This window comes from Corella eumyota, chromosome 1, assembly GCF_963082875.1.
Source record: "Corella eumyota chromosome 1, kaCorEumy4.1, whole genome shotgun sequence".
Taxonomy (NCBI): domain Eukaryota; kingdom Metazoa; phylum Chordata; class Ascidiacea; order Phlebobranchia; family Corellidae; genus Corella; species Corella eumyota.
The window spans coordinates 5,472,818-5,496,218 of record NC_137490.1 but is presented as its reverse complement, the minus strand read 5'-3'; the positions used below and the strand labels follow the sequence as shown (position 1 = coordinate 5,496,218).

The 23,401-nt window shown below is 32.6% G+C and overlaps 3 protein-coding genes across 4 annotated transcripts; 1 reads left to right on the top strand and 2 right to left on the bottom strand.

Moving 5' to 3' along the window:
• Positions 1-1,785: 1,785 nt before the first annotated feature.
• Positions 1,786-3,824, bottom strand: LOC145757618 (transmembrane protein 33-like). Its single transcript, XM_082572454.1, has 6 exons — positions 3,530-3,824; positions 3,245-3,336; positions 2,907-3,094; positions 2,448-2,649; positions 2,167-2,250; positions 1,786-2,015 (listed from the first exon to the last, which is right to left on the bottom strand). The coding sequence occupies exons 1-6, from the start codon at positions 3,602-3,604 to the stop codon at positions 1,868-1,870; spliced, it is 789 nt and encodes a 262-aa protein (XP_082428580.1). The 5' UTR covers positions 3,605-3,824; the 3' UTR covers positions 1,786-1,867.
• A 324-nt stretch (positions 3,825-4,148) lies between these two features.
• Positions 4,149-12,909, bottom strand: LOC145757682 (stabilizer of axonemal microtubules 5-like). The gene is made up of 7 exons (XM_082572459.1): positions 12,840-12,909; positions 12,167-12,662; positions 11,836-12,004; positions 5,943-6,171; positions 5,691-5,809; positions 5,337-5,526; positions 4,149-4,842 (listed from the first exon to the last, which is right to left on the bottom strand). The coding sequence occupies exons 2-7, from the start codon at positions 12,649-12,651 to the stop codon at positions 4,568-4,570; spliced, it is 1,467 nt and encodes a 488-aa protein (XP_082428585.1). The 5' UTR covers positions 12,652-12,662; positions 12,840-12,909; the 3' UTR covers positions 4,149-4,567.
• Positions 12,910-13,208: 299 nt separating this feature from the next.
• On the top strand, positions 13,209-22,953 carry LOC145752859 (uncharacterized). Of its 2 annotated transcripts, none has more exons than XM_082569228.1 (18): positions 13,209-13,390; positions 14,131-14,259; positions 14,564-14,726; positions 14,945-15,068; positions 15,156-15,340; positions 15,608-15,681; positions 15,973-16,074; positions 16,547-16,730; positions 17,520-17,614; positions 17,930-18,032; positions 18,272-18,352; positions 18,688-18,776; positions 19,308-20,079; positions 20,236-20,436; positions 20,671-20,842; positions 21,128-21,578; positions 21,756-21,922; positions 22,301-22,953. In XM_082569228.1, the coding sequence occupies exons 1-18, from the start codon at positions 13,319-13,321 to the stop codon at positions 22,437-22,439; spliced, it is 3,303 nt and encodes a 1,100-aa protein (XP_082425354.1). In that variant the 5' UTR covers positions 13,209-13,318; the 3' UTR covers positions 22,440-22,953. The 2 variants fall into 2 exon arrangements, with proteins under 2 accessions (XP_082425354.1, XP_082425346.1); XM_082569220.1 differs by having other exon boundaries at positions 18,685-18,776.
• The last annotated feature ends 448 nt before the right edge of the window (positions 22,954-23,401 follow it).

Here is a 23,401-nt window from a genome sequence, read left to right as displayed (position 1 = left end):
AAAAAAATAGGCACGACTTTCCATTGTAGACGATATTTTATAGAATTTGAGCATATGCCGAAATAAAAAACAAGATTATAACACTTTAGCGCAACTATATTGTTTCCTTCCCGCCGTGGTTTAGCGATGGCTGATCAAAATCTTTCAAAAATGCGTCGTCTACATCCAATTAAGACACTAATTCTATTTCCTCGAAGCTTAGCTATCCCTAATTTAAAATACATACGGCCAACTTTAAGTAAGCTTTTAATAACTTAAAGGAAAACAGATAATCTGAAACTAAACTCAAAAAAACTTTAACTTTTAATTTCTGTTTAAATAGATTTTGATATATCAAATGCTAAATTGCTTTTAAGCGACCGTTTACTATACTATTTATATCGCCATATGAGGTATGTTTGTTTAAATTAAAAGCAATATGGCATTAAATCTAAGTTTGTTGATGTTATTAAAGCACAATATTGCGTTACTAATGCAAATACAACTTAGAATATATTGTTTACAATTGCCCGTTAAATATATGAATCCATACCGCCTTTAACCTAATAACTCCTAATTGGATTTTTATCCATTATCAGCAGCAAGTAAGTAAATGCACACAAAGAATATAAAATGGTGATGTATGGGAAAATTTACCGGTTTTACCTAAACAAACAAGACACATGACGCTGTTTTTGTGTCCTAATGAAAAAATAGTATTTGTTAATATTGGCAATGGCCTTACATCATGTTAGTGCAACATTTACACCTTTTAACATGCCAGGGGCAGTAACATAACATAGCAAGAACATATCTAATTTAAAGATTAAAAATATCAACAATATGTTATTAGACAAAATTCTTTCGATAACCGACATTTTATTTGCTTAATTGTTGTTTGTATGAAAACACTATTAGGCTACTATCGCGATTTTGCAGCACGATTTTTAAGGAATGTGGAAAGAGAAAGTTACTAAAACATATTGCGGGTATCTGATATCTGAAGGTTTTCTGTAATTCCATAAGCGCCCATGACAATTCGAAAACGAACCAAAAACAATGATCTTATCGCACAAACAGACTGCGTTTTCTAGTTTCGCACTTAATCTGGTTTAAATAACCTTCAATGTGCTAAGCTATGACATTTCTGGTACAGTGGTGTGGGTTTTATTGGCAAGAATTATAGATACACGAATTGCATTTTGTTAGGCTCGACCTAGATAGAATTTGGAAATAAGTTGACAAAGTCTTAAAATGCCTTTTTCACCAGTAATTTAATTTGTGTTATATATAAAATACATACATATATATATATATATATATATATGCATGGTCTTGTGTTAAAGATTTTCCCTGTAACAATCAGGCAATAAATCTGAGTTGTTTAATGTGTTTGAATTATTTAATTGATTGTGCTACTTCTGTAACCTATAACAAATCATGTTGTTTATTTTCTGGTTAAATCTTAAGGGTAAAAGTGTTATGCCAGACATTTCATAGATTGTTGACTAAACGCCTTCATAAATACATCGTGACTTGACGAAGCTATAACACGTGTTTAGAATTAGTATTGAACTTAACCGCGCTGGTAATATGTGCATTATACGAAAAAAAACTGGTTTTAATGTTTAATAATGTCTTATAGAACGCTGTGGTATTTATGTTAAGCGATTCAGGCTAAGATAAATTTATCTTTAACGAAACAAAAAAATTAGGCCATTTTTTTAACACATTAAACTTTATTCTTTTCAACGTACAACAAATACGCATTACAACATATAAGTATTAAATAATTGTAACTGCAGAATTAAATAAATCGGCACTTTAACATATTAGCAATTCTCTTTTTGTGGTTGTGTTTGGTGCAAATTTCGAAAATATGTGATTTCTATTCAGTTTCGGCTTGAGTCTGAGCAGCTGGCGCCAACTTGTGGCAAAGATCGATACATTTTTGTATAAGGGTTGCAAGTATAGCTGGGCAGTTAGCATGGCGTTTTAACGTCTCCAATCCCATTCGTAATTCGTAGAATATCAACCTTTGCAAAAAAATGAAAGCGATGTAAGAATATGTAAATTAAAAAGTAAATTGTTAAAGCAACACAAAAAGCGTGTAGTTGGGCAATAGAACATTTATTTTTATGTGATTTTTGCATTAATTTGTTAAATGAAATATGATTTTAAATTTACCTCGAGTAGGGATTTCGTTTGGACAAATAGCGATACTGGACAAACTTGTAATACAGAAAGGGTGCAAACATAGAAGCACGTCCCCTAAAAAAAACGAAATAATTTGTAATTTAAAAATCAAAAAATGTGTTTTAGTTATGAATTTTAATTCCCACCGAGTAGGCCATTAAAAAAAAAGAATTATATATACATTTTTTTAAAAATATATTTAGTCGGTTAAAAATGCTTATAAATCTACAAATTTTTATAAATTTAACATAAAATACTGTTTTTATATTTACGTAAACAACATGAGCACAACAGTTGGCATGATAAGGATCTCATTTAAAGCAACAAATCTGAACAAAGTTGCTTGGTTCTTGGCAACATGGTTAATAAGTTTTCTTAATATTGTATAAGAGTTGGCGCCATGCATGTCAATCATCTGTCTGGTAAAACTAGAAGCATGGAGTAGTGCAAAAACAGCTATTGGCATTAGGGCAACTGTCGAAAAAGGACGATGTATTATTTTAAATTTTACTATGCAGTTAGGGAACAATCATTTTAGTACAGTTTAACACTTTAGCATAAATTTTATATAGGTTTTAGTTGAGATCTTAAATGCAAATCAGTATAAAAACTTTTTTTTTTACAGTATTTTAGTTTGGGTTTTTGAATTCGGCAAAACAGCATATATGAGCCTAGCATTATCCTTTTAACCTATTTTAAACTAAAGCTTTATTATAAAAAAAATTCAATACTTGTGATAGGACTACATGATAAAAATATCATGGTATAGATTAAATAGTGAGCACTATCTTCTTGCAGCAGCAAAGCCAAGTGATGTCTGGTAAGTCGAAATTCAGGCACTCTTTGATGTAATCTTAATGCACATATCACCCCATTGGCTAGCATTGCACGTTGAAAGTATTGTGACATTTCGAATGCACTGAGAGATAGAAAATTAAAGAAAGGGGTTATAAAATAAAAAATTTCACAGAAGACAATGGTGTTACAAATAGTAAGAGGTTTATGTTTTAATTTGTCATAGCAAAAAATAATATTATTAAATTCAATATATTTAAAATAAACTCAAAACCTGCAAAAGAACATGTATTGGATGCTTAAAAACACAGTGTACCATCTCATTACCCACATAGCTGTCCCTATCTTACGAGCTGCCATAAAGTTCTAAACAATAACCAGATTAAACAAGTGATATTTCAAAATAAATTGATGAATTTTAAAACCAAGTTCAAGATAAAAAAGAAGTGTATTAGTAAGTTTTAGATATCTTATCATCTTATAGGCAGCATAAAGGATAAAATTTTTTTTTTTTTTGTCAGTAAATTTGATGACATTTTTGTGAAGTATATTATATTACCATTATAGAACCAACATCTCTGGCATCTTGTTCGGCAGCATTTTGTCGATCTTGTGAAGATGCAGTATCTGCCATATTGTGCCTTAATTTTGCTTTAATTTACCTGTTGAGGGTTAGTATAGCTGAAATAAAAAAAAAGTACAGAACCTAGAAATAAGTTTGACTAAGCCAGAAGGCGTTTCTTTAGTTTAAAACAACAACGTGATGGCACGATTTGATAACCACATATATAAAAATTGATAAGGACGTATTGGGAAATAATATTTAGTGCAAAACTTTTAATAAAATGCAGTTAACTTTTGTTTAAAAAAATCATGATGTAATTAAAATTTTAGGGAAAACACCTGTGATGACTAAACAATATTTTATAGTTTGTCCTCATTTTTTTAAATATCAATAATTTAATTAACCTACCGTTTTAGAATTTAATTTTATATAAACAATGTTAATTTTTAAATTTTGGATTTAGTCTAACGTTAGTATATTTACTTTTCTATTTGTGATTTAAAATGAAATCGCATCACGTGATTATTACAGAATTGGAATCAGACTCACGGTTACCGTCTAGTGGTAAAAAAGACTAAAATAAAACACAAACATGTAAATTATAGAAGTTTATTGTTGTTATAAATTAAATCGACTAGAATATAGATTCTAAGAGAATTTCACAGTAATTCATTACTACGTATGCATAAAATATAGCACATTGAACTTTAAAATGCTAATTAGAAAATTGTATGGCTTAAAAAGTAATGCTAAAATCTAAAACTAATGAACTAATCAGATGCAATAGCTTTTGAAATGGCTTAATCAAGAAAAGTTATGGCTTAAAAAACTACGAATACGACAGCAACACAATTAAATAATAATGGCTTATACAGTACATATAGAACATAATTAAAATACAGCCAGCAATCGAATACAAGTAGTAACACTATATCATATAATAAGTAACATTCCTTTCATAACAAAAAAATTAAATTACAAAATAAAAATATATACAAGATCAAAAAAGTTGACAAAAATATTTTTATCTATCTATTCCCATCCGTTGTGAGAACCCTTTATGTATTTTCCCATCGTGCCAATCGGTACAGTACTTCGTTGAAGTCGCCACGGATCTACGTCGAGCTTCACTATATTCTTCGGAGTGTAATTTGAATCCTGAGTCGTCGAAAAATATCTTTCTTGACCCAGTGGCGGGTCGAAGTGTGTCATACGAAGATTTTCCAGTGCGATATGATGAGGTTTGAGTCTTGCCATATCGTAGGAAGGAAAATCACTGCGAGTGGTTGGATTCGTTCGTTCGCTTCCTATAAATTTAAACAAATAAATAAGCTTGGTGTAGTGGTGAAATCATTTGCTACACCACACATGAGGTCGTTAGTTCAATCCTCACTGCTCTCATGCTGTAGCGCCCTTAAGTAAGGCGCTATAAACGGTATGAACTCCTGGCGAGCCAGCACTTAATCAGCAGCATAATTATCGGGCAATTATAATCTGTAATATCCCAAACTGCCACAGGCAACTCGAGACTAGATCAGAGTAACTGATGTTACTCTATGTTTAAGTCGCGCATTCGACTTTCCCACATCGAGAAAAAAGATATATACAAAAAAAGCTTATTGCTTCACAGTTTTACATTGTGCGAAAAATTTGTAAATTTTAGTTAGGTTGGATAAAGTCACCAGTTATATTATAGCCTAGTTTAATACTGTTTATATTAATAAGATTTTACTCTATCATGTTTACCTTTAAAATTCAAATATCTAAATCTAAGTTAAATTAATCATAAATGTTTATTTACCATAGTAGTTCAAAGGAACCACGCTTTTTGGATGGGAGTCGGCTCTGTTATAAGGAACGGTAACAGGATGATAAGTTGAATCACAAGTCGTCTCGTAAAACCTTGATCTATTTTCGCTAAGACGCACGTTGCTTTTCGTTCGTAATTTTGAACCGTCGACTTTAGGCATACTTGCCCTTGCAATGTCAAGCTTTAAATAAATAGTTTGTTTAATTTATTAGCATGCGAACTTTATAAGATACAGTGTTTGTAGCATAACTTGACTTGCTAAAAAAACAGCAAGTCTTTCCGTTAGTTACTATGTTGCTACGGTTTTAGGTTTTAAAAATAGTTTGCTATAAAATTAAACATTACTGGTTGATAATGTAGTCTTGATAACGTTGTACTTATTCGTTCATTTGCGCGGTAAGCATTCATATCTCCATCAGGTATATCGCTAGCATTGCGATCTCTATCACGCTTTATTCTTCCGCCTGCCCAAGCACAAAAATTGAAAAAAGGCTAAAAAAATCTTACGATATTTAACTATACCCTTTGTTATGGCGTATATTTAAAAAAAAATTGTGCATAAATGCTACTACTTGAACATAAACCCATTGTTCTTACTGTCAGGATTTGGAATGGGTTGGTACGATTCAGCTTCAGTACTCAAGTATTGACCAAACTTGCCCAGACCGTCTTTCTCTTTATAGTTAGTTGCATAAAGTTTGTGATAAGATCCCAAGTCATCCTTTCTTGGACTGGGAAGTTGCTTATGGGTAAATGAATGTCTCATTGTTGTTTTGTCCTCAAAAACTTTCTCCTTATCTCCTTCAGGTATTGCTGAGCCAGTGTGCTATTGTTTAAAAACAAATTGATTAAGATATTGGCTTGCAGTAATTTCCCGCTTTTTTAAATTGCATTTTTTTTTATTTTAAAGGCATACAAATTTAACATAGATATGCATTATCTATATACGTTTATAAATTCCAATTATATTGTAACGGGTTTTGTTATAAAATCACTCAATTTTATTATGTAATCACAGTTGTATTAACTTAATTGTCCTTATTCAAATAGAATCAAGGTTAAACACAATACATATATACAATAACGCAATATACTATAATATCCCTATTCCAAATTTAACTAAAAGATTATACTAAACTATCAGATCAAAAGCATACACTAAAAGTACCAACACTTTACAAAAACGATAAGAAAAGTGGCTCATAGATAAGGTAAATCAGAGCCACAAGGTAAGTTAGAGCCCCCGAGGAGGTGTTAGCGTCAAAAAGCGCACAAAGTTCGCTACATTCCTCCCTTCCCAATATTTAAATAAGAAGATAATCAATACAATACATAAGCGATATACATTAAAACTACATAAACATTAACACGCACCACATAATACAAATAATAAAACGATAATCAAAATGCGAACTTTATAAAGACGAAACAACTATCATTTAACGAAGAGAAATAATGATATATACAACGATAATAATAACAATGAAGTAAATACGATAACAATATTAAATATATATTTATAAAGGAAAGTACGGTAGGTTTTTAACGATAACGATGTGGTATATTAATGTTGCGGCCTCTGCGCGAGGTTGGTAATTTAATACCATCAGCTAGGATGTCTGTGTTTTCAATTTGTGGAATAATAGTTTGTACCGGTGTATTGCTTTGACCATTATTGTTTCGATACCAGTTGGTTGGCAACTTTAAACTATAACGCCATAACCGGTTTCGATTCACGACTTTTGATTGATGTTTTGGTGAACGTCTGATCCGGTACACCACGTCGTTAATACGCTTAATTATCTTAAATGGACCTTGCCACGGCGACGACAGTTTTGGGGATAGACCCTTTTTTCTTTGGGGGCAATGCAGCCATACAGGTTCCTGTTCGTTTAGTAACTTTGTCGCAGTTGAACGATCGTAATACTTCTTCATTTTTTGGCCGGATAAATGTAGTTTTGTTCGAGCAAATTCGTGAGCTTCATCAATGTTGATTTGAGCTTTCTTGGCAAATTCCCACGCTGAATATTTAGTGATTTCCGGTCGACCGAATATAAAGTCTGTAGGTAAATTTATTTCCCTGCCAAACATTAGTTTGGCGGGGGTATGCTCTGTACTTTCATGTACTGCTGTACGATATGCCATTAATATATATAGCAATTGTTGATCCCAATCGCGTTGGCCTTTTTCTACGGACATTGCTAACTGAGCCTCCAAAGTTCGATTAAATCGTTCGACCATTCCGTCTGCTTGCGGCCAATATGGTGTAGTTCTGGTCTTTACAATGTCAAAAGCTTTCATCATTTCTTTAAACAGGTGGGACTCGAAGTTGGAACCTTGATCGCTTATAATTTCGCAAGGCACTCCGAACCGTAGAAAGAATTGCTCTATAAGTAGTTTAGCCACCGTAGCAGTTTCTTGGTTCGGCATCGGGTATGCTTCTGGCCACTTTGTGAAATAATCCATTACCACAAGAATGTATCGATTACCCAAATAAGATGTCGGTAATGGCCCCAATACGTCAATGGCTACTCTTTCTAATGGATAGCCCACCTGGTGTAATTTCATTGGCTCTTTTTGTTTATTCAAAGGTCCTTTTCTTGAAGCACACTTGTAACAGGTTTTGCAATGAGCTGCAACATCCGTCTGGCTATTATTCCAATGAAATTTTCTCCGCAATCGTTCTTTTGTTTTTTTGATACCAAAATGTCCGGAGCTTGCATTTCCGTGCATTAAACCCAAAATAAGTTGTTGGTGGCACTTGGGCACAATTAGCTGCATTGTTGTTTCTGTACCACTGGAGTTTTCCCATGCCCGATACAATATATCGTTTTTTACGACAAGCGAAGCCCATTGATGGTAATATGATTTAGCTGTTTGGCTTAAGGGTGACACTTGGCACCAGTCGGGTCGAACATCGCTGGCTTCCTTCCACAGCAGAATACATTTTATGTCAGGGTCGCCTAGCTGAGCCTCACGCAGATCAGTGTCGGAAACGGTGTTTGAGATACACGAATAAACACAAGTATCAATTGGTAAAAATTTACTTTCTGCTCGATTACAGTAGTTGCAGTTATCAGCTATGCACGGTCTGCGCGACAATGCATCTGCATTATTATGTTGCATACCAGGACGATGAAAGATTTTTATGTCGTATTGCTCCAGCCTTTCAAGCCAGCGAGCCATTTGACCATCTGGATTTTTAAAATTCAAAAGCCATTTTAGGGAACCATGGTCACTCCTTATGTGCACTGTTCGACCGTAAATATAAAAATGAAAATGTTCTACGGCCCTAACAATTGCCAAAAGCTCTTTCCGGGTTGTGCAGTAGTTTCTTTCTTGTCTTGAAAAGGCTTTTGCATAATATTCAATAACACACTCGTTACCGGTTTCGTTGCGTTGGCTCAACACAGTTCCTATGGCGCTGTCACTAGCGTCAGCGTCAATTATAAACTGACCGTTAGGGGTTGCAAAGCTTAAAACTGGTGCTGTGATAAGTCCAAGCTTTAAGTTTTTGAAAGAATTTGTGCAATCCCGCGTCCAAACAAACTTTTTATCTTTTTCCAAAAGACCATACAACGGTTGAGCTAAATCCGCAAAATTTTGTATAAATTTTCTATAGTAGGATGCTAATCCCAGGAAGCTCTGCAATTGCTTAAGGCTGGTTGGTTGTGGCCATTCCTTAACAGCTTTTACTTTTTCTGGTGATGTTGATATTCCACTGGCCGAAATGACGTGTCCCAGGTATTCTACTTTATTGCAAAATAAGTTACACTTTGCTGAATTTAGCATGAGGTTAGCGTTCATTAGACGTTTAAAAACTACTTCCAGGTTTTCATAAAGTTGGTTAAACGTTTTAGCGTGAATTAATATATCATCCAAGTATACGAGACAAACAGAGGATGGTATACCTTGCAACACTTGTTCCATCAATCTCTCAAACGTACTTGTACTACCACAAAGTCCAAATGGCATTACGTTAAAATGATATAATCCATTTCCAGTTGAGAAGGCTGTTTTTTCTTTGTCAACTGGGTCAACCAGCACCTGCCAATAACCGCACTTCAAGTCAAGCGTGGCAAACCATTTTGACCCACTGACTGCATCTAATAAAGAATCTATTCTTGGCAAGGGATAGGAATCCTTTTTAGTTATATTGTTTAACTGGCGGTAATCCACACAGAACCGAGTTGTGCCATCTTTTTTCTTCACCAATACCACTGGTGAGCACCAAGGACTAAAAGACGGAGAAATTATTCCATCTTCTAGCATTTTTTTTACAAGCTTGTCAGCTTCTACTTGCTTGGATTGCGGCAACCTTCGCGGCCTTTGTTTTATTGCTGCTGTGTTACCGGTATTAATACGGTGAAAGGTAGAATTGGTAGGAAGTTTTCCTTTAGCATGCCTTACAAAACTTTCAATTAAGTGTTTTACTTTTTTACATTGATCCGAATCTACAAATTTTACGGCTCTTTTTATCATGTTTTGGGTATCGTCGTCATCGGTAAACACGCCTTCGTTTTCTATTTCGATCACTTTTGGGTATGGCTTGTTTCTTGTTACCACTTGAAGTTTTACTTTTTCAAGGTCATTTTGAAGAAAGGTCGATGTAAGGTTAATGTTGAAGCGATATTTTTGTAAAAAGTCCAGTCCAATGATTCCTTCTTCTAATATATCCGACACTAACACGTTGTGGTCATAATATATGGCATTAGATCTACACTTGATAGTACAACTTCCTTGCACTGGTAATTTTTCATTGCCTATTCCATTTAAAACGAAGTGTGAAGGCTCAAGCGACAGTTTGGCTGCTTTAAAGGCTTTAAAGCTTAATACCGTGGCGTCAGCGCCGGTATCCACGAGCATAAAAATATTACAATAAAGTCCATTTTGGCGACTGTTAGTTGTCGCACTAATATTTACAGTTGGGATGTTCTTATTTAAAGTCGAGTGCCATCCCTTAAACTCGACTACTGGCCGTTTCCCTGTCGGCCAAAGCTGCCATTTCGCGCTCGTCTTCCACTTTGGGGTCGTTCATAAACGTTACTTGGCCTTTTGCATAAGGTGTCCGTTAATTCGTTAATGGCTTGGCGCATAGACATTATTTCGCGAGTAAGGCTTACGTCATCTTCCTGCTCAGAATTTATTGCTCGAATCGGTCGCTCTTTATTGTATCTGGTCGTTCCTTCAATTTCCAGTCGTAAAGCTACTTTTAAAGCTTCGTCCATTGAAATGGGACTATACATTTTTATTGTCGATTAAAGTTCCCAAATGCTTTTAAGGGCATTGGTGAAGCAATTTGCTTTTAACAAGTCTAGCTGCTCTTTGTCTACGCAGTCGTAAATGGGGCATTGTTTTACAATGTTATTGAGTTCTTCCGCTAAATCCACTAATTTTTCATTTTTTCCACGAACTCTTGTATGCAACAGAGATACCGGGTCAATAAGCTTTTTCCCAAACTTTTGGTCTAACTTCGCACGAACAATTGAAAAGTTTTTTCTTTCTTCGGGGCGTAGGCTGGTTACAACACTCGACGCTGAACTTCTTAGATGTAGGGCCAATCTAACACCTTTTGAACTTTCTGACCAACGGTTAAATTCAGCCGCTAATTCAAACCTAGCGATGAAATCCTCCCACGACGACTGCCCATCAAATGAGTCTACTGTCACAGTGTCAAAACGTGGCGAACAACCTTCCGCCAATTTGCTAACAGGCAGCGACAACGTTTCTTTTAAATTTAGTGCTTCTGTAATCTCTATCTTGGCGCTTTGCAACATATTGTTGGCTGTTTTTTCTGCGTCAATTGTTGCCTCATTTAAAATACCTTGCAGGTCTTGATCTTTTTCTTTTTGTTGAAGTATAACTTCTTGTAACTGCTTCATTGTTTCGTTGTTTTCTTTAATGAAGACTTTAACCTTTGTTTCTATGTTTTTGTATCTCGTTATTAAATCAGATACCACCTCTTCAACTCTATTATGCATTTTAGCATGAAATTCTCCCATTTGTTTTTTTAATTGTACATTAACTTCTTCTATTATTTTTTTGTGTATTTCATTAGTCTTTTCCTGAAGCAAATTTTCTATTTCTTCGTGCAATTTAAAAGAAATTTCCGAATCGTCCAACACATTTTCTTGAGATCTCGGCAGGACCTCCATTGTAACGGGTTTTGTTATAAAATCACTCAATTTTATTATGTAATCACAGTTGTATTAACTTAATTGTCCTTATTCAAATAGAATCAAGGTTAAACACAATACATATATACAATAACGCAATATAATATAATATCCCTATTCCAAATTTAACTAAAAGATTATACTAAACTATCAGATCAAAAGCATACACTAAAAGTACCAACACTTTACAAAAACGATAAGAAAAGTGGCTCATAGATAAGGTAAATCAGAGCCACAAGGTAAGTTAGAGCCCCCGAGGAGGTGTTAGCGTCAAAAAGCGCACAAAGTTCGCTACAATATAAAGATTTACCTACTTTTTTAACTGGTGCAGGTGGTGCACCCCAGTTTCCCTTGTAAGTATCACAATGAGTTGTGTCAAACAATCTTCTACCATTTCCCGTTATGGTTGACCTGGTTGCAACATTTGTTGATAAGTTTCTTTGAACTTTATTCTGAGATGTGTCATGGCCAAGATAGCTTCCGCTAAAATATAAATAGATTCAAAATATATTTTCTATTCATGCATATAATTTAAGTCAAAATACCACAAGTTGACCATTAATTATAGTTTTAGAGAAGTAAATATAATATTACAACTTGAAAAGCGTGTTTTAAATATGGACTAAATCATGTCTAATGAGGTACCGATAATTAGAGACTGGGTCGTCAGCTTTTTCCTTATCTCCCTGTGGTATAGAACTCTTTGTCCAAATTCTAGACAGACTCGGGTTCCAGGGCGTTCCTGTGATCGCATTTGGTTTATAATAACGCTCATGAGTTGTAGTAAACAAATCCAATCTATTATCGGAATCCATTTTAAAATTAGTTTTGTACAAAGCTGAGTATTTATCTCGAGGGTCGTCGTGGATTGAATGTTTTGCTGGAAAGGCCTGGCCTGTCTCTGATATTTTCATGTTAATTTTATCAGCATCCTGGTGCATAAAACTAGAAGGCTTGGGTGGTAATGCTGGTTCTGGCTTAAGCTTATTTCTAGGTGGGACATAATGTTTTTGCATTGTGCTTTTTAAAGAAGCGGGAATGAAACGTTCGTCGTGAGATAACTTGTAATGTGAGGATGCCAAAAATTCCTGCCCCTCAAGACTAGCCGGAATAAGGTTTAATGCAGCCATTTGGAAATGTTCTGTCAATTTAAAAACATAACGAAAATAAGTTGGTTCATTAAAATAACTATTGCCTATTTAAATAATGTTAAGAATCGCTACTACTTCGCTATGTTAGATACATTGTGCCTTGTGGTACTTAAACTGACCGATATAAAGATAGCTTATTACTGAAATATTAAAATAGCAATACTTACAATTAAATTTCACTGAATATAAATGGGATATTATTCAGGCAAGGCCCAACCCAACCACGTTAAAAGTAAAACTTTACTACAACTCAGTTTAATTAAACAAGCGTAAAACAGTCGCCATGACGACCAGGGTTGTCAAAAATTTATAGAAAACAATAATTTAAGGATAAATTAGTGTATTGTCGATTTACTATTTTGGTGACAACACTTTTGTTTACTCCGCTTTAATCGCAAGTCCGCAAATTTGTCCAAACAAACAAGTTAGTTTGGCTCAGACTGAATAACAATCGTCTGTTGACAATCAGACAGTGTTTATGTTAGGATCAATTGTTAATAATTTTTCGTTTGTTTAGGCAATATGACAAATGAGGATTGTTTATTGCGATTGTCGGGTGCTTGTTTTATTGTTACCTGCTTCTGATTTGTGAAATCGCAATTTAGTTTTAATTCAACTTAATTAATTAAGCTACGAAAAGAAAATAATGAGTAGTGGAGGTGTTATGCTGTCAGGGTGGCTTAGAAAGTCACCCCCTGAACGAAAATTAAGAAGAAATGTAAGTATTTGTTTTTTTTTATTTAATCTTTGGTCTGTTTGTATTTAATCTTTAATTAAAATTTTTTTATTTTTTTATTTTTTTTTATATATCTTTATCCTCGATGTGGGAAAGTCGAATGCGCGACTTAAACATAGAGTAACATAAGTTAGTCCGACCCAGTCTCGAGTTGCCTGTGCCAGTTTGGGATATTATAGAGACTATAATTGCCCGGTAATTATGCTGCTGATTAAGTGCTGGCTCAGCAGGAGTTCATACCATTTATAGCACCTTACTCAAGGGCGCTACAGCATGAGATCATTGGGGATTGAACCCACGGTGTAGCAAGAGTTCTTACCACTATACCACGCTGCCGGTTATTATTTTAACAGTTCTTACAAATTAATGTTAATCAATTATCAAATGCAACATTTAAAATGATGAATATACTGACATAAACGTTGGCTTAAATGTTAAGTTTAAGAATTAGTTTTAGTTACTGCATGTTTTTTTGTGTTATTTATTGAATAAATATCTGATACACATTTTAGCAAATTATAATAGTAGTTTTTTTACTAATGCAGATTAAAAATTGTCCTAATTTTTATTAATGTAAATTTTATATATATATTTATATATAAATATTTATACGAATCAAATTAAATAACTAAAAATATTTAAATTTTTATTTTAGTGTAAATAAAATTTAAAATTCAATGTTTCTATTTACATACTATTTTTTTTTCATTTAATTTTTTCAGGCTTGGAAAAAGCGCTGGTTTGTTTTAAGATCTGGTCGCCTTTCCGGGGATTCGAACGTACTGGAGTATTTCAGACATCAAGGTTCAAAAAAACCAATCAAAGCAATAAGTTTAAACGAATGTTTACAGGTAAGTTCACCCTGTGGGTAAACAATAATTTCTTGTTCATATTTTAGCAAACAAAAAATTATGTTAAAGTTTGTTATAGTTTTTAATTTATTTGTATTTGATAACAATATTTTGCTGTAGTTACATTTTAACTAGAATTCAAGGCTATTTAATTAACTTGAGTCCTTGGCTATATACTTAACAATAAAAAAATGGTTTTGTTTTTAATATTGCCGGTAGAAAAAATCACTATATTGAATACTAATTTATGACCTTTTTAATTAAATTGTTTTTGAAAAATTATTAAAATTGTTTTTAATATTAGATTGATGCAAATGTTCCTATCAAATATGAGAAAAAGGATCCTTCTCACCAATATGTGTTTGACATTGTTACAAAAACAAGGATTTATTATCTGGTTGCCGAAAGCAGTCTCGAGATGGCATCTTGGGTGCGATACCTGTGTGATTTATGCGGGTTCAATCATGGTAAAATACTACACAAATAGACTAATTAATCATCACTGATAGGTTACTGTTTGGTCATGGCTGCTTGTTTACAAAATTTAATGTAGTTTCTTTGTAAATATAGTAGGTGCTACTGCACTTCGGAATATTTTTATTGCCAAGTAAATATACATAGTGGATTGAAAATATGCGTAGTGGTGATACATGTTATTTTAATGTTAACAATTTATTATATTTAGACTCGCCCGAAAATCAGACTGATTTAGGATCGCAACAGCAAACCTTTAAACCAGATCAAACAGTTGCACAGAGAGACAAATATCCACATAATGGATCACTATCTCCTTTACAAGACGAAAACGGGTTGGTTTTAATTTTTAAAATGTTTATTTTGTTTTATAATAAAATTTTGATACTGATGAAATTTTTTTTTTTTTTGTAATTTTGTAGAAGCCCAGATGAAGCTGGGGCACCCGCTCCCTTACCCCGACCCAGAAACACGATGTCAATTCGATCTGTACTAATTCACAAGGGTAATGGGACTGCTGATCCAAATTTAACCCACCACGAAAATAATGGAGTTTTAAACGAAGAACCCAGAACGTCTACTGGGTCAGGTCATGTCTCAGCAGCAGGTAAAAAATAAATAAAATTTAAAAATTTATAATATATAAATTTAATATAAAATAGGCTAACATTGTGCCAAAGAAAATTTTATTATATTTTATCACTAACTTTTTTTTACCATAGAAAGTTTTTAAAACTTTCCACATACAATAATCTGTTTACTACTTTTTTGATTTTGTTTTCTAGAAAAAAGTTTTACAACATTATTGTTAGTATTACTTTCGCTTTTTTCAATGGAATCAATTTTAATTGATTCAATTTTTTTTATTGCAAAGGTACGCCGTCGGTTCCCCGCAAACTTGTGACAGAGAGAGATGGTTACAGTTATGCTGTTAATCCTTTGTTATCGGTACGATAAAAGTTTTTATTATCTGCATGTATTCTATCACTCCGTGACAATAAATAAGCTAAATTCCGCGTCATTTCGGATTAAATTGACAATGTTGGGTTATAAGTCTTGTCACTTAGTATTATATTTAGCCATACCATTTTCAATGTATTTGTAAATAATTTAAACAAATAAATAGAATGTAAAAAAATTAATTTTAAAGAAAAAATTTTTTTTTTTTTGAAATTTATTTTTGTAGCGAATGTGTAAAATATAAAAACCTTAAAATAAATGAAATTATTTTTTTTTTAGGATGACAGCGGTTCAGACTATTTATTATTAGCTGATTGTAAAACTGCATCATCTGAAGAACCAAATCATTTAACATTAGACCATTCTGCACACAGTGCCAAGGTAAATAAACAAATATATAAAGGGCTTTGTACACAAAATCATGTAATTTATAGTTGTACTATATCTTGACATTTTTTTAATTGTTTTTTATTAATGCAATAACATTTTATTGTTTTATGGCTTTGGTATTGGTCAGAAAGGTATTTCAGTAATTTTTGCAATAGATATCTAAGTTATGTTTAAAATATTTAAAAACCATTTTTTTATGTTATATACCATTAATCTGTTTATTACACTTTTTACTTAAACTGTTTTAGGTCACTGACATTACCAAAAATTCCTGAAATTTTTTATTAATCTGCATATTTTGTACAGGTCTTGCAACTTGTTTGTTTACACAATAAACAGGTGTTACATAAGGTGCATAAATTAGGTTCCGTGACATTTTTTCATAAATTCCTTGACCTTTCGAATACATATTTCATAGGGCATTATCGTAAAAATAATTGATGATCTAATAAAAAATTTCTAGCTCGATGAAAGAAGACAATCAACAGACAGCGTTTTTACTCACGAAAGCCGACTTGATGATGTCATGACAGATAATGATGATGTCATATTAAGCCAACCTCAAAAGCACCCGATGAGGTTTATTACCGGGCGCAGGCAACAGAGATTGGATAGCATGCCGGACTGCCCTCCACCCTTGCCACCAGGTAATTTAATTGTAGAATTTACTTTGTTAATATTTTTAAACAACATATTGTACATATTTATTTTTAACAAGTTTTAATTTTGATAAATTTTTTTCGCATTTTTGATATAAAATGCTTTCTTTATTATTTCACCATTAAAATAGGTTTGCTAGCCAATTTCCCAATAAGGATGCAATTTGCATTTTTTATAATATGCAAATTTTATAGGTATTAAATTTAATGTTATGTATATTTTAAGTGCGCCAATTTGTTAATAGGTTTAAGGTAAATATAGTATGATAATTCTGTTTGTAAGGGAAACATTTAAATTGTTTATTGTATTGATATAATGACATATAAGGACACTCTGACTAGGTTATTATAAAATTAAAATTAAGTATTAAATAAACAATCACTCGAATTCTATTTAAAGACACAGTTCTACCTGTGCGTCGTATACACACTAATTTATGTTTTATACACTGATATGGAATTGTTACTATGATGCAATGTTACTATTTTTAAACACAACATACCAACGGTATGTGGGGAATTTTAGTTAGTGCGTGTTTAAAATTAGTATCACTACCTGTTTTAATTTTTTTAATTTTAATTGGCAAAATTTTCTTTTAAAATAAAGAAATGTTCATTATAAACAAATCTAGATCTATTTTGGACAATATTTAAAATATTTTTTCTCCTATTTTTTTAATTATTTGTTATAAAGCACATTGGATGCAGAAATACATAAACAAAATTTCTGCTTTACGTGCATCAAATGTTGACGTTAAATTGGTATTTCTTGTTAAGGTGTAATTCAACCTGATAGCAACTACAACAACTTACTTCCTCTTGTGAATGACAGTGATGAAGATGAGGTAACTGAAGCCAGAACTCGGTCTCGGGTATGATAACAACTATATTTATTTGTGTGCAACTTATACCGCACAAGTTTCATTTTTGTAAAATTTGCAATTTACAGTTAATTTCTTTAAATTTTTTTTTATTAATATATGTAAGTAATTATCTTTTTTTGTAAAGTAGTGCACCATTTGTGAAAAATCACTGACTTATTTAGAAACAACTTTTAAATATTTAGTGTGTCAATTAAACACAAAGCTGCGTAAATCACGGGGAACAAAATAGTTGGCCTATTCACTTTTTAAAAATTTTTGATCATAAAAAAACATTTTTTTTATTTGTATTATTATGTTATACAGACAAGCCAAGGTTTGTGCCCAATAGACGACAGGGACCTCAAACAAGTTCCCCTTAACTTACAGAGAGAATACAGGGTAGATGATATGGGAAATCCCCTGCAGGGTAAATTTTTTGAATATCAAAAAATGGTTTAATAAGGTGTCAGTGGATTTATAGTGGATTTATAGCAATTTTTGGCATATTTAGCGTGTGTGCTGTTAAAGTCAATACATTAACTTTTATAAGACAATAGACATGTTGTTTTCCCTTTTTTTATTGTTTCCAAGAAAATGATTTTAAATATTTGTATTGGCATTTTTATTGGTACCGCTTTCTATTATCTTTTCTAAATGTTTTTATAGGGGATTCTGGATGGAATAACAGTTTAATAAATTCTCCCAGTTTCAACACAGAGTATATTAATACTGTTGATGCATCCGCAGGTATATGTTTATTTTGTAACTCAGAGTTTCACTTTGAAATTTTCAAAAAGTTTTTTCAAAAAGTTTTTTTCAAAAAGTTAAAAGTTAAAAAAAAAAAAAAAAAGTTAAAAAAAAATCAAAAAGTTAAAAAAAAATTTTCAAAAAGTTAAAAGTTTCACTTTGAAATTATTACAAATCCCTTAAAATAACATTTTTCTTTATTCTTGTTATGTTATACTGCAGTTCACCCTTTAAAAATAATCAAAAATCAATTAAATTTATAAATAAGTTTTAATGATTTGTAATGTTGGGTCAATATTGAATATATTTCACCATGTTTTTGTTGTTAACAGAAGCGGGTTATCCAATAAAAAGTGACCACCATTATTCAAGCAGTCACAGCCATTCAATAGCTTCTTCTACCAGCCAAAAAGGAGCAACCCAGGTAGGTTAAATATTTTTTTTCAAACAAAGTGTATATACACAGTCATTTTTAAATGGCATATAAAAATTAATTAAGTGTAGTGTCAAAATAATTGTTGGTGATTGAAATGTATTTTACAAGATAGAATTTACCAAATTAATTTAAAATGACCGGCAACGTGGTGTAGTGGTAAGAACCCTTGCTACACCACATATGAGGTCGTGGGTTCAATCCCCACTGATCTCATGCTGTAGCGCCCTTGAGTAAGGCCCTATAAACGGTACGAACTCCTGCTGAGCCAGCACTTAATCAGTAGCATAATTACGGGGCAATTATAATCTATAATATCCCAAACTACCACAGGCAACTCGAGACTGGGTCGAAGTAACTGATGTTACTCTATGTTTAAGTCGCGCATTTGACTTTCCCACATTGAGGATAAAGAGATATATACAAAAAAAATAAAAAATAAATACCAATTTGCTGCTCAAAAAGCCATTTTCAGGAAACCAAACAAAAAACAATTTTGAACTAAAATAATTGTTTTTTTAGTTTCCGGTTTTTTACGATCAAACAAGAGAAAGTGAAGCCTACAATAAACAAAGAATGTTGTCCCCCCAAATAATGCCAAACAGACAATCTTACACCACTGGGCACTCTTCAGGTGCCCCGCAAAATGGGAACATGTACTCTTCCGAACATGCCTTAAACGCGCCGACTATTTATAACTCACCTAGCAAGGCCTTTAACAATGTACTCATGCCAATGCAAAAAATTCGTAGAAGTTCGAGTGTCGGCCAGTTAGAGGTAGTTGCCAACGAACTTGCGGCGAAAATTGAACACAAAAATCCTTATTCTCGGCGAAGATCGATAGACTATAATGCAGCCAACTCGTTGGGTTATAACAGATATAACACTGGTTTAAACTCTTCGGCTGCAACGTTTGGATCAAATCTTGCAATACCCCCACCCAGGCCCCCTAAATCAGAAGCCACAAAACAAATTTTAACTCAGTCGAATATGAGAAATAATTTTTCAAATTTACCCCCTCATGACATGGATAAGCGATTTGTGGCCCAGACATTACCCCAGCAAACAAATTACCGCCCACATTTCGAGCCCCCCGATTCCCCACCTCACACAATGGTAATAGGGGTAATTGAAAAAGAGAAAAATGAACCTTCTGACTTAAACTTTTCATCACCGCAACATACAACTATAACCCATACAATTCCAACTTCAGAAATAAATAGGAATACTCTGCCTAGTGCGTCACGATCTGTAAGCATAAGCAGCACAGGGAGTGGCAGTACTTCAGCTTCAGGTACTTTATTAAGTATTTTTAGAGCATTTAATTAGTACTTTAGTTTAGAGTATTACTTAATAAAAGTCTATATACTTGCTTTAATTGTTTATATAATTTAAAATGTATAGAAGTTTTACATAAAAAAGTCAGCATTAAGATAATTTTTTTATTAAGGTTCGTCTAGAAGTCGATCTCCTGCAGGAACGTACGATATTTCTTCTGGAAAAGTTCAATCTTCCTCCAAAATCCAACCTAACTCGAACAAGATGGCCGACAATAACAACAACCAACAGCAAGGTTTAAGTGGAATTAACGACCAAGTTCCTAACTATGAAGCGATGATGAGCCAACCAGAGATGGAACCTCAAGATAGAAGTTTGTTTACATTTAAAAAAAATATTTAAAAAAGTTTTTTTTAATTAAAAAAATATGTAATTATGTTTATTTCGCAATTCAATATGTAAAACCTAAATTTTGACAATTTATTGTAATAAAGTGTTTGTAATATCTAAGAAAATCTGAATTAAGTAATTACTTAACTTAAAAGTAAATTAATATATTTTAAATCAAATTTTATTCTTGTTAAGGTAACTAAATTTTTTTCCACAGGATTTGATGATAAATCTTTGTACACCTGCATGGCTGGAGCCAAAACACTTATGAACAAACCAACATTTCCTTTACTAAGTAAAATAAATCATAACGAACCACCCCCTGTACAAAGAGAACTAAAACCTGGACCGAGAAAAAGTTTGGATTCCGATGGATCTAGTGATACAAGGTATGTTTCTGTTTGTGTATTATATATATACGATGGCCCGCCATACGAACGAGATTTTTATTGTCGAAAAACATTTGCAACTTCAACTTATATTTACACAAGATACCCACTACCACAAGCAGCAGTTTTTTTTCATTTTGTAGACTTTTAAATTGGACATAAATATTAATATCGCCCACTTAGCTCAAATATATATTTATAGACTTTGACGATATAAGAAAGTCTACATTGTAAAGGTAGTTGTTGTTATTAAAGTAGTTTTTTTTTAAATTGTCCTTTTTTTAGTCAAAGACTTCCTTATCCTAAGAGCAGCATTGATGAAGCAGATGGGATGCATATTTCTAACCAATTGTTGTCGGAACAAATCTTATCCCACTCCCACGCCATGGGGCAATATTCAACTTCCCCCAACATAGGATCACAGTGGACGGTAGGCTATTCAGAGACTCTTCCTTCAAGAAGATTGCAACCTCCGGAGAGACCTCCCAAACACAGCCAATCGAGTTTATCACCACGAACCCCTCCTTCCGTGAATTTACCCCCTAGATCAAGCCCCTATGGCATACACAAAACAATGTATGAAGGTCAGAAAGTGCAAGGTCCATTCACGCCAGGCCTTCAGCAAAAATCGCCAGCAAATTTGGTGCCGGATAGACCACCCAAACCAGATAGTTTAAAGCAAAGTGGTTCCACTAGTAGTTTGTTGTGGGAAAGATCTCCTATGAGTGGTCATTTGGTAAGTAAAACTATTTTAAATTGTTTGTAACTGTTTTATTGTAATAAATAACTAATTGCTTGAATATATAAAATAACAAAATTATTCGGCCAAACAAAGGCTTTATATATAGCTTTAAAAATGAATTTCTTACGTTCAACTATATTCAAAGCCTCTTAATTGTGTTTTCTTTTATAGACCGGAGATTTTTCAAATAGTCCACACTTCTTCCGTAAAACACCATGTGTTGTTCCTCCTCCTGCTCCCAATCCTTCTGAGGAGTTAAAATATATTGAGTTGTTGGACTTGCCATCTGGACAGGATAATAACTCCCATCATCCAGAACATGTTAATGCTCCGGAGAGGTAGACTTTTTAGAGTTTAGCAAAATAATAAATTTAAAACTCATTGCAATGTGTTATGGTGATAATAAAACTCTATGCAATGGAGTTAAGTAGGCAGCATATACAATGCATGTCTAATTTATAACCCTGCGCAATAAAAAAACTGCAATTTGTGGTGTGTGGGTAAATTACCGCTGGCAAATGTTAGTTGAGCATTGTGACCATGTTCTGACAAATAAAATCCTGATTGTTGGTTGCGCTATTAGGTGTACCAGTTAGAATGATGTAAATCAATAATATAGTTTTATTTTAGAATTCAATTGGGCAAAAAAAATAATACAGTAAAAAAATAAAAAATAAATTGTTAAAAACTTAACATATATTTTTTTTGCTTTACAGAAACACAGAACCGAGAGTGGAATACATTGTTATAGACCGCGATAAAACACAAGCTCTCGAGAAAATAACAAAAACAAGAAATCAAGAACCGAGCTCTCATAAGAGATTTGACTCGAAAACTGGAAAATCGGGAAAATAAAATTCTAAAAAACATCTTTTCAATTATAAAACAAAGTTTGTATTTGTTTGTGTTTGCAAGTTTTTTATTAAATTTTTATATAATATTGCTTTTTGGTCTTTTGTTGTTTAGATTGTTTTTTATATCACTATTAATATAAACAGTACATGGTTATAGTATTGTCTGTAAAGTGAAGATAATTTTAAACAAACGTTACATTTTTTTAAAATTTTATTTGATCAAATACAAAAATCAAAAGATGTATTTTTATTGTTTTTAAATACCTATAATGAATTAACTTCTAATTGCTGTTTATTAAATCAGTGAATTACGCTAAAAATGTTGAATTTTGAGGTGCTGAATATTGTTGTTTTTTGTATCATTTTCAGCTTTATTTTACTTTTGACAAATATTCGTAATAAACGCTTATTCGTAAGGTTATCAGTGTTTGATATTGTTGTATATTATTATCTATAACGTGCTTATATACGTGTGTATGTCGCATATCTATATGTGTTTGCTACAATCATTATATAAAAACTAAAAAAAATATGTTTTTTTGTCAATTTTCAATTTCATATTACGAATATAAACAAAAGTACTTATCCTATTTGAAGAATAAATTGGTATTTTAAGAACAATAGTTCAGCTATTAGATAGTATGGAAATCTAACAGATTTTTATTAAGAGTTATAGATAGAACTTGTGATGCTAAAATAGTTACATTTGCAGGAGATAGGCTAAGCTTATTTAGTATTCCAGTGGTCTCAAATATATACATAATGGTTTGCCGCTCTTGATTTTCTATACTATATTTAATCTCCTTTACTATTACAACATTTAATCACTTCAAATTGAACGTTATCCCTCCCTGTGTATTCTTTTCTGCAAGATTCTTTATAACATGTCACCACAAGCCTGTTTTGACAACCGTTAGTGGGCACTAAGTAGCTTCAAGAGAACGTGAAAAAACCGTCTAAGGG

Bases quoted from the DNA above. Each gene is read 5' to 3' on its own strand.
- LOC145757618 (XM_082572454.1), bottom strand. From the start codon at position 3,604: ATGGCAGATACTGCATCTTCACAAGATCGACAAAATGCTGCCGAACAA. The intron at 3,337-3,529 runs GTAATATAATAT...GTTATTGTTTAG, and splicing joins GAGATGTTGGTTCTATAATG to AACTTTATGGCAGCTCGTAA. The intron at 2,251-2,447 runs GTAAATATAAAA...CGTTTTTTTTAG, and splicing joins GTTGTGCTCATGTTGTTTAC to GGGACGTGCTTCTATGTTTG.
- LOC145752859 (XM_082569220.1), top strand. From the start codon at position 13,319: ATGAGTAGTGGAGGTGTTATGCTGTCAGGGTGGCTTAGAAAGTCACCC. The intron at 18,353-18,684 runs GTATATGTTTAT...TGTTGTTAACAG, and splicing joins TACTGTTGATGCATCCGCAG to AAGCGGGTTATCCAATAAAA. The intron at 20,437-20,670 runs GTTTGTTTACAT...TTTTTTCCACAG, and splicing joins GATGGAACCTCAAGATAGAA to GATTTGATGATAAATCTTTG.
- LOC145757682 (XM_082572459.1), bottom strand. From the start codon at position 12,651: ATGGCTGCATTAAACCTTATTCCGGCTAGTCTTGAGGGGCAGGAATTT. The intron at 12,005-12,166 runs GTACCTCATTAG...TTTATATTTTAG, and splicing joins GACCCAGTCTCTAATTATCG to CGGAAGCTATCTTGGCCATG. The intron at 5,810-5,942 runs GTAAGAACAATG...GTGCTTGGGCAG, and splicing joins ACCCATTCCAAATCCTGACA to GCGGAAGAATAAAGCGTGAT.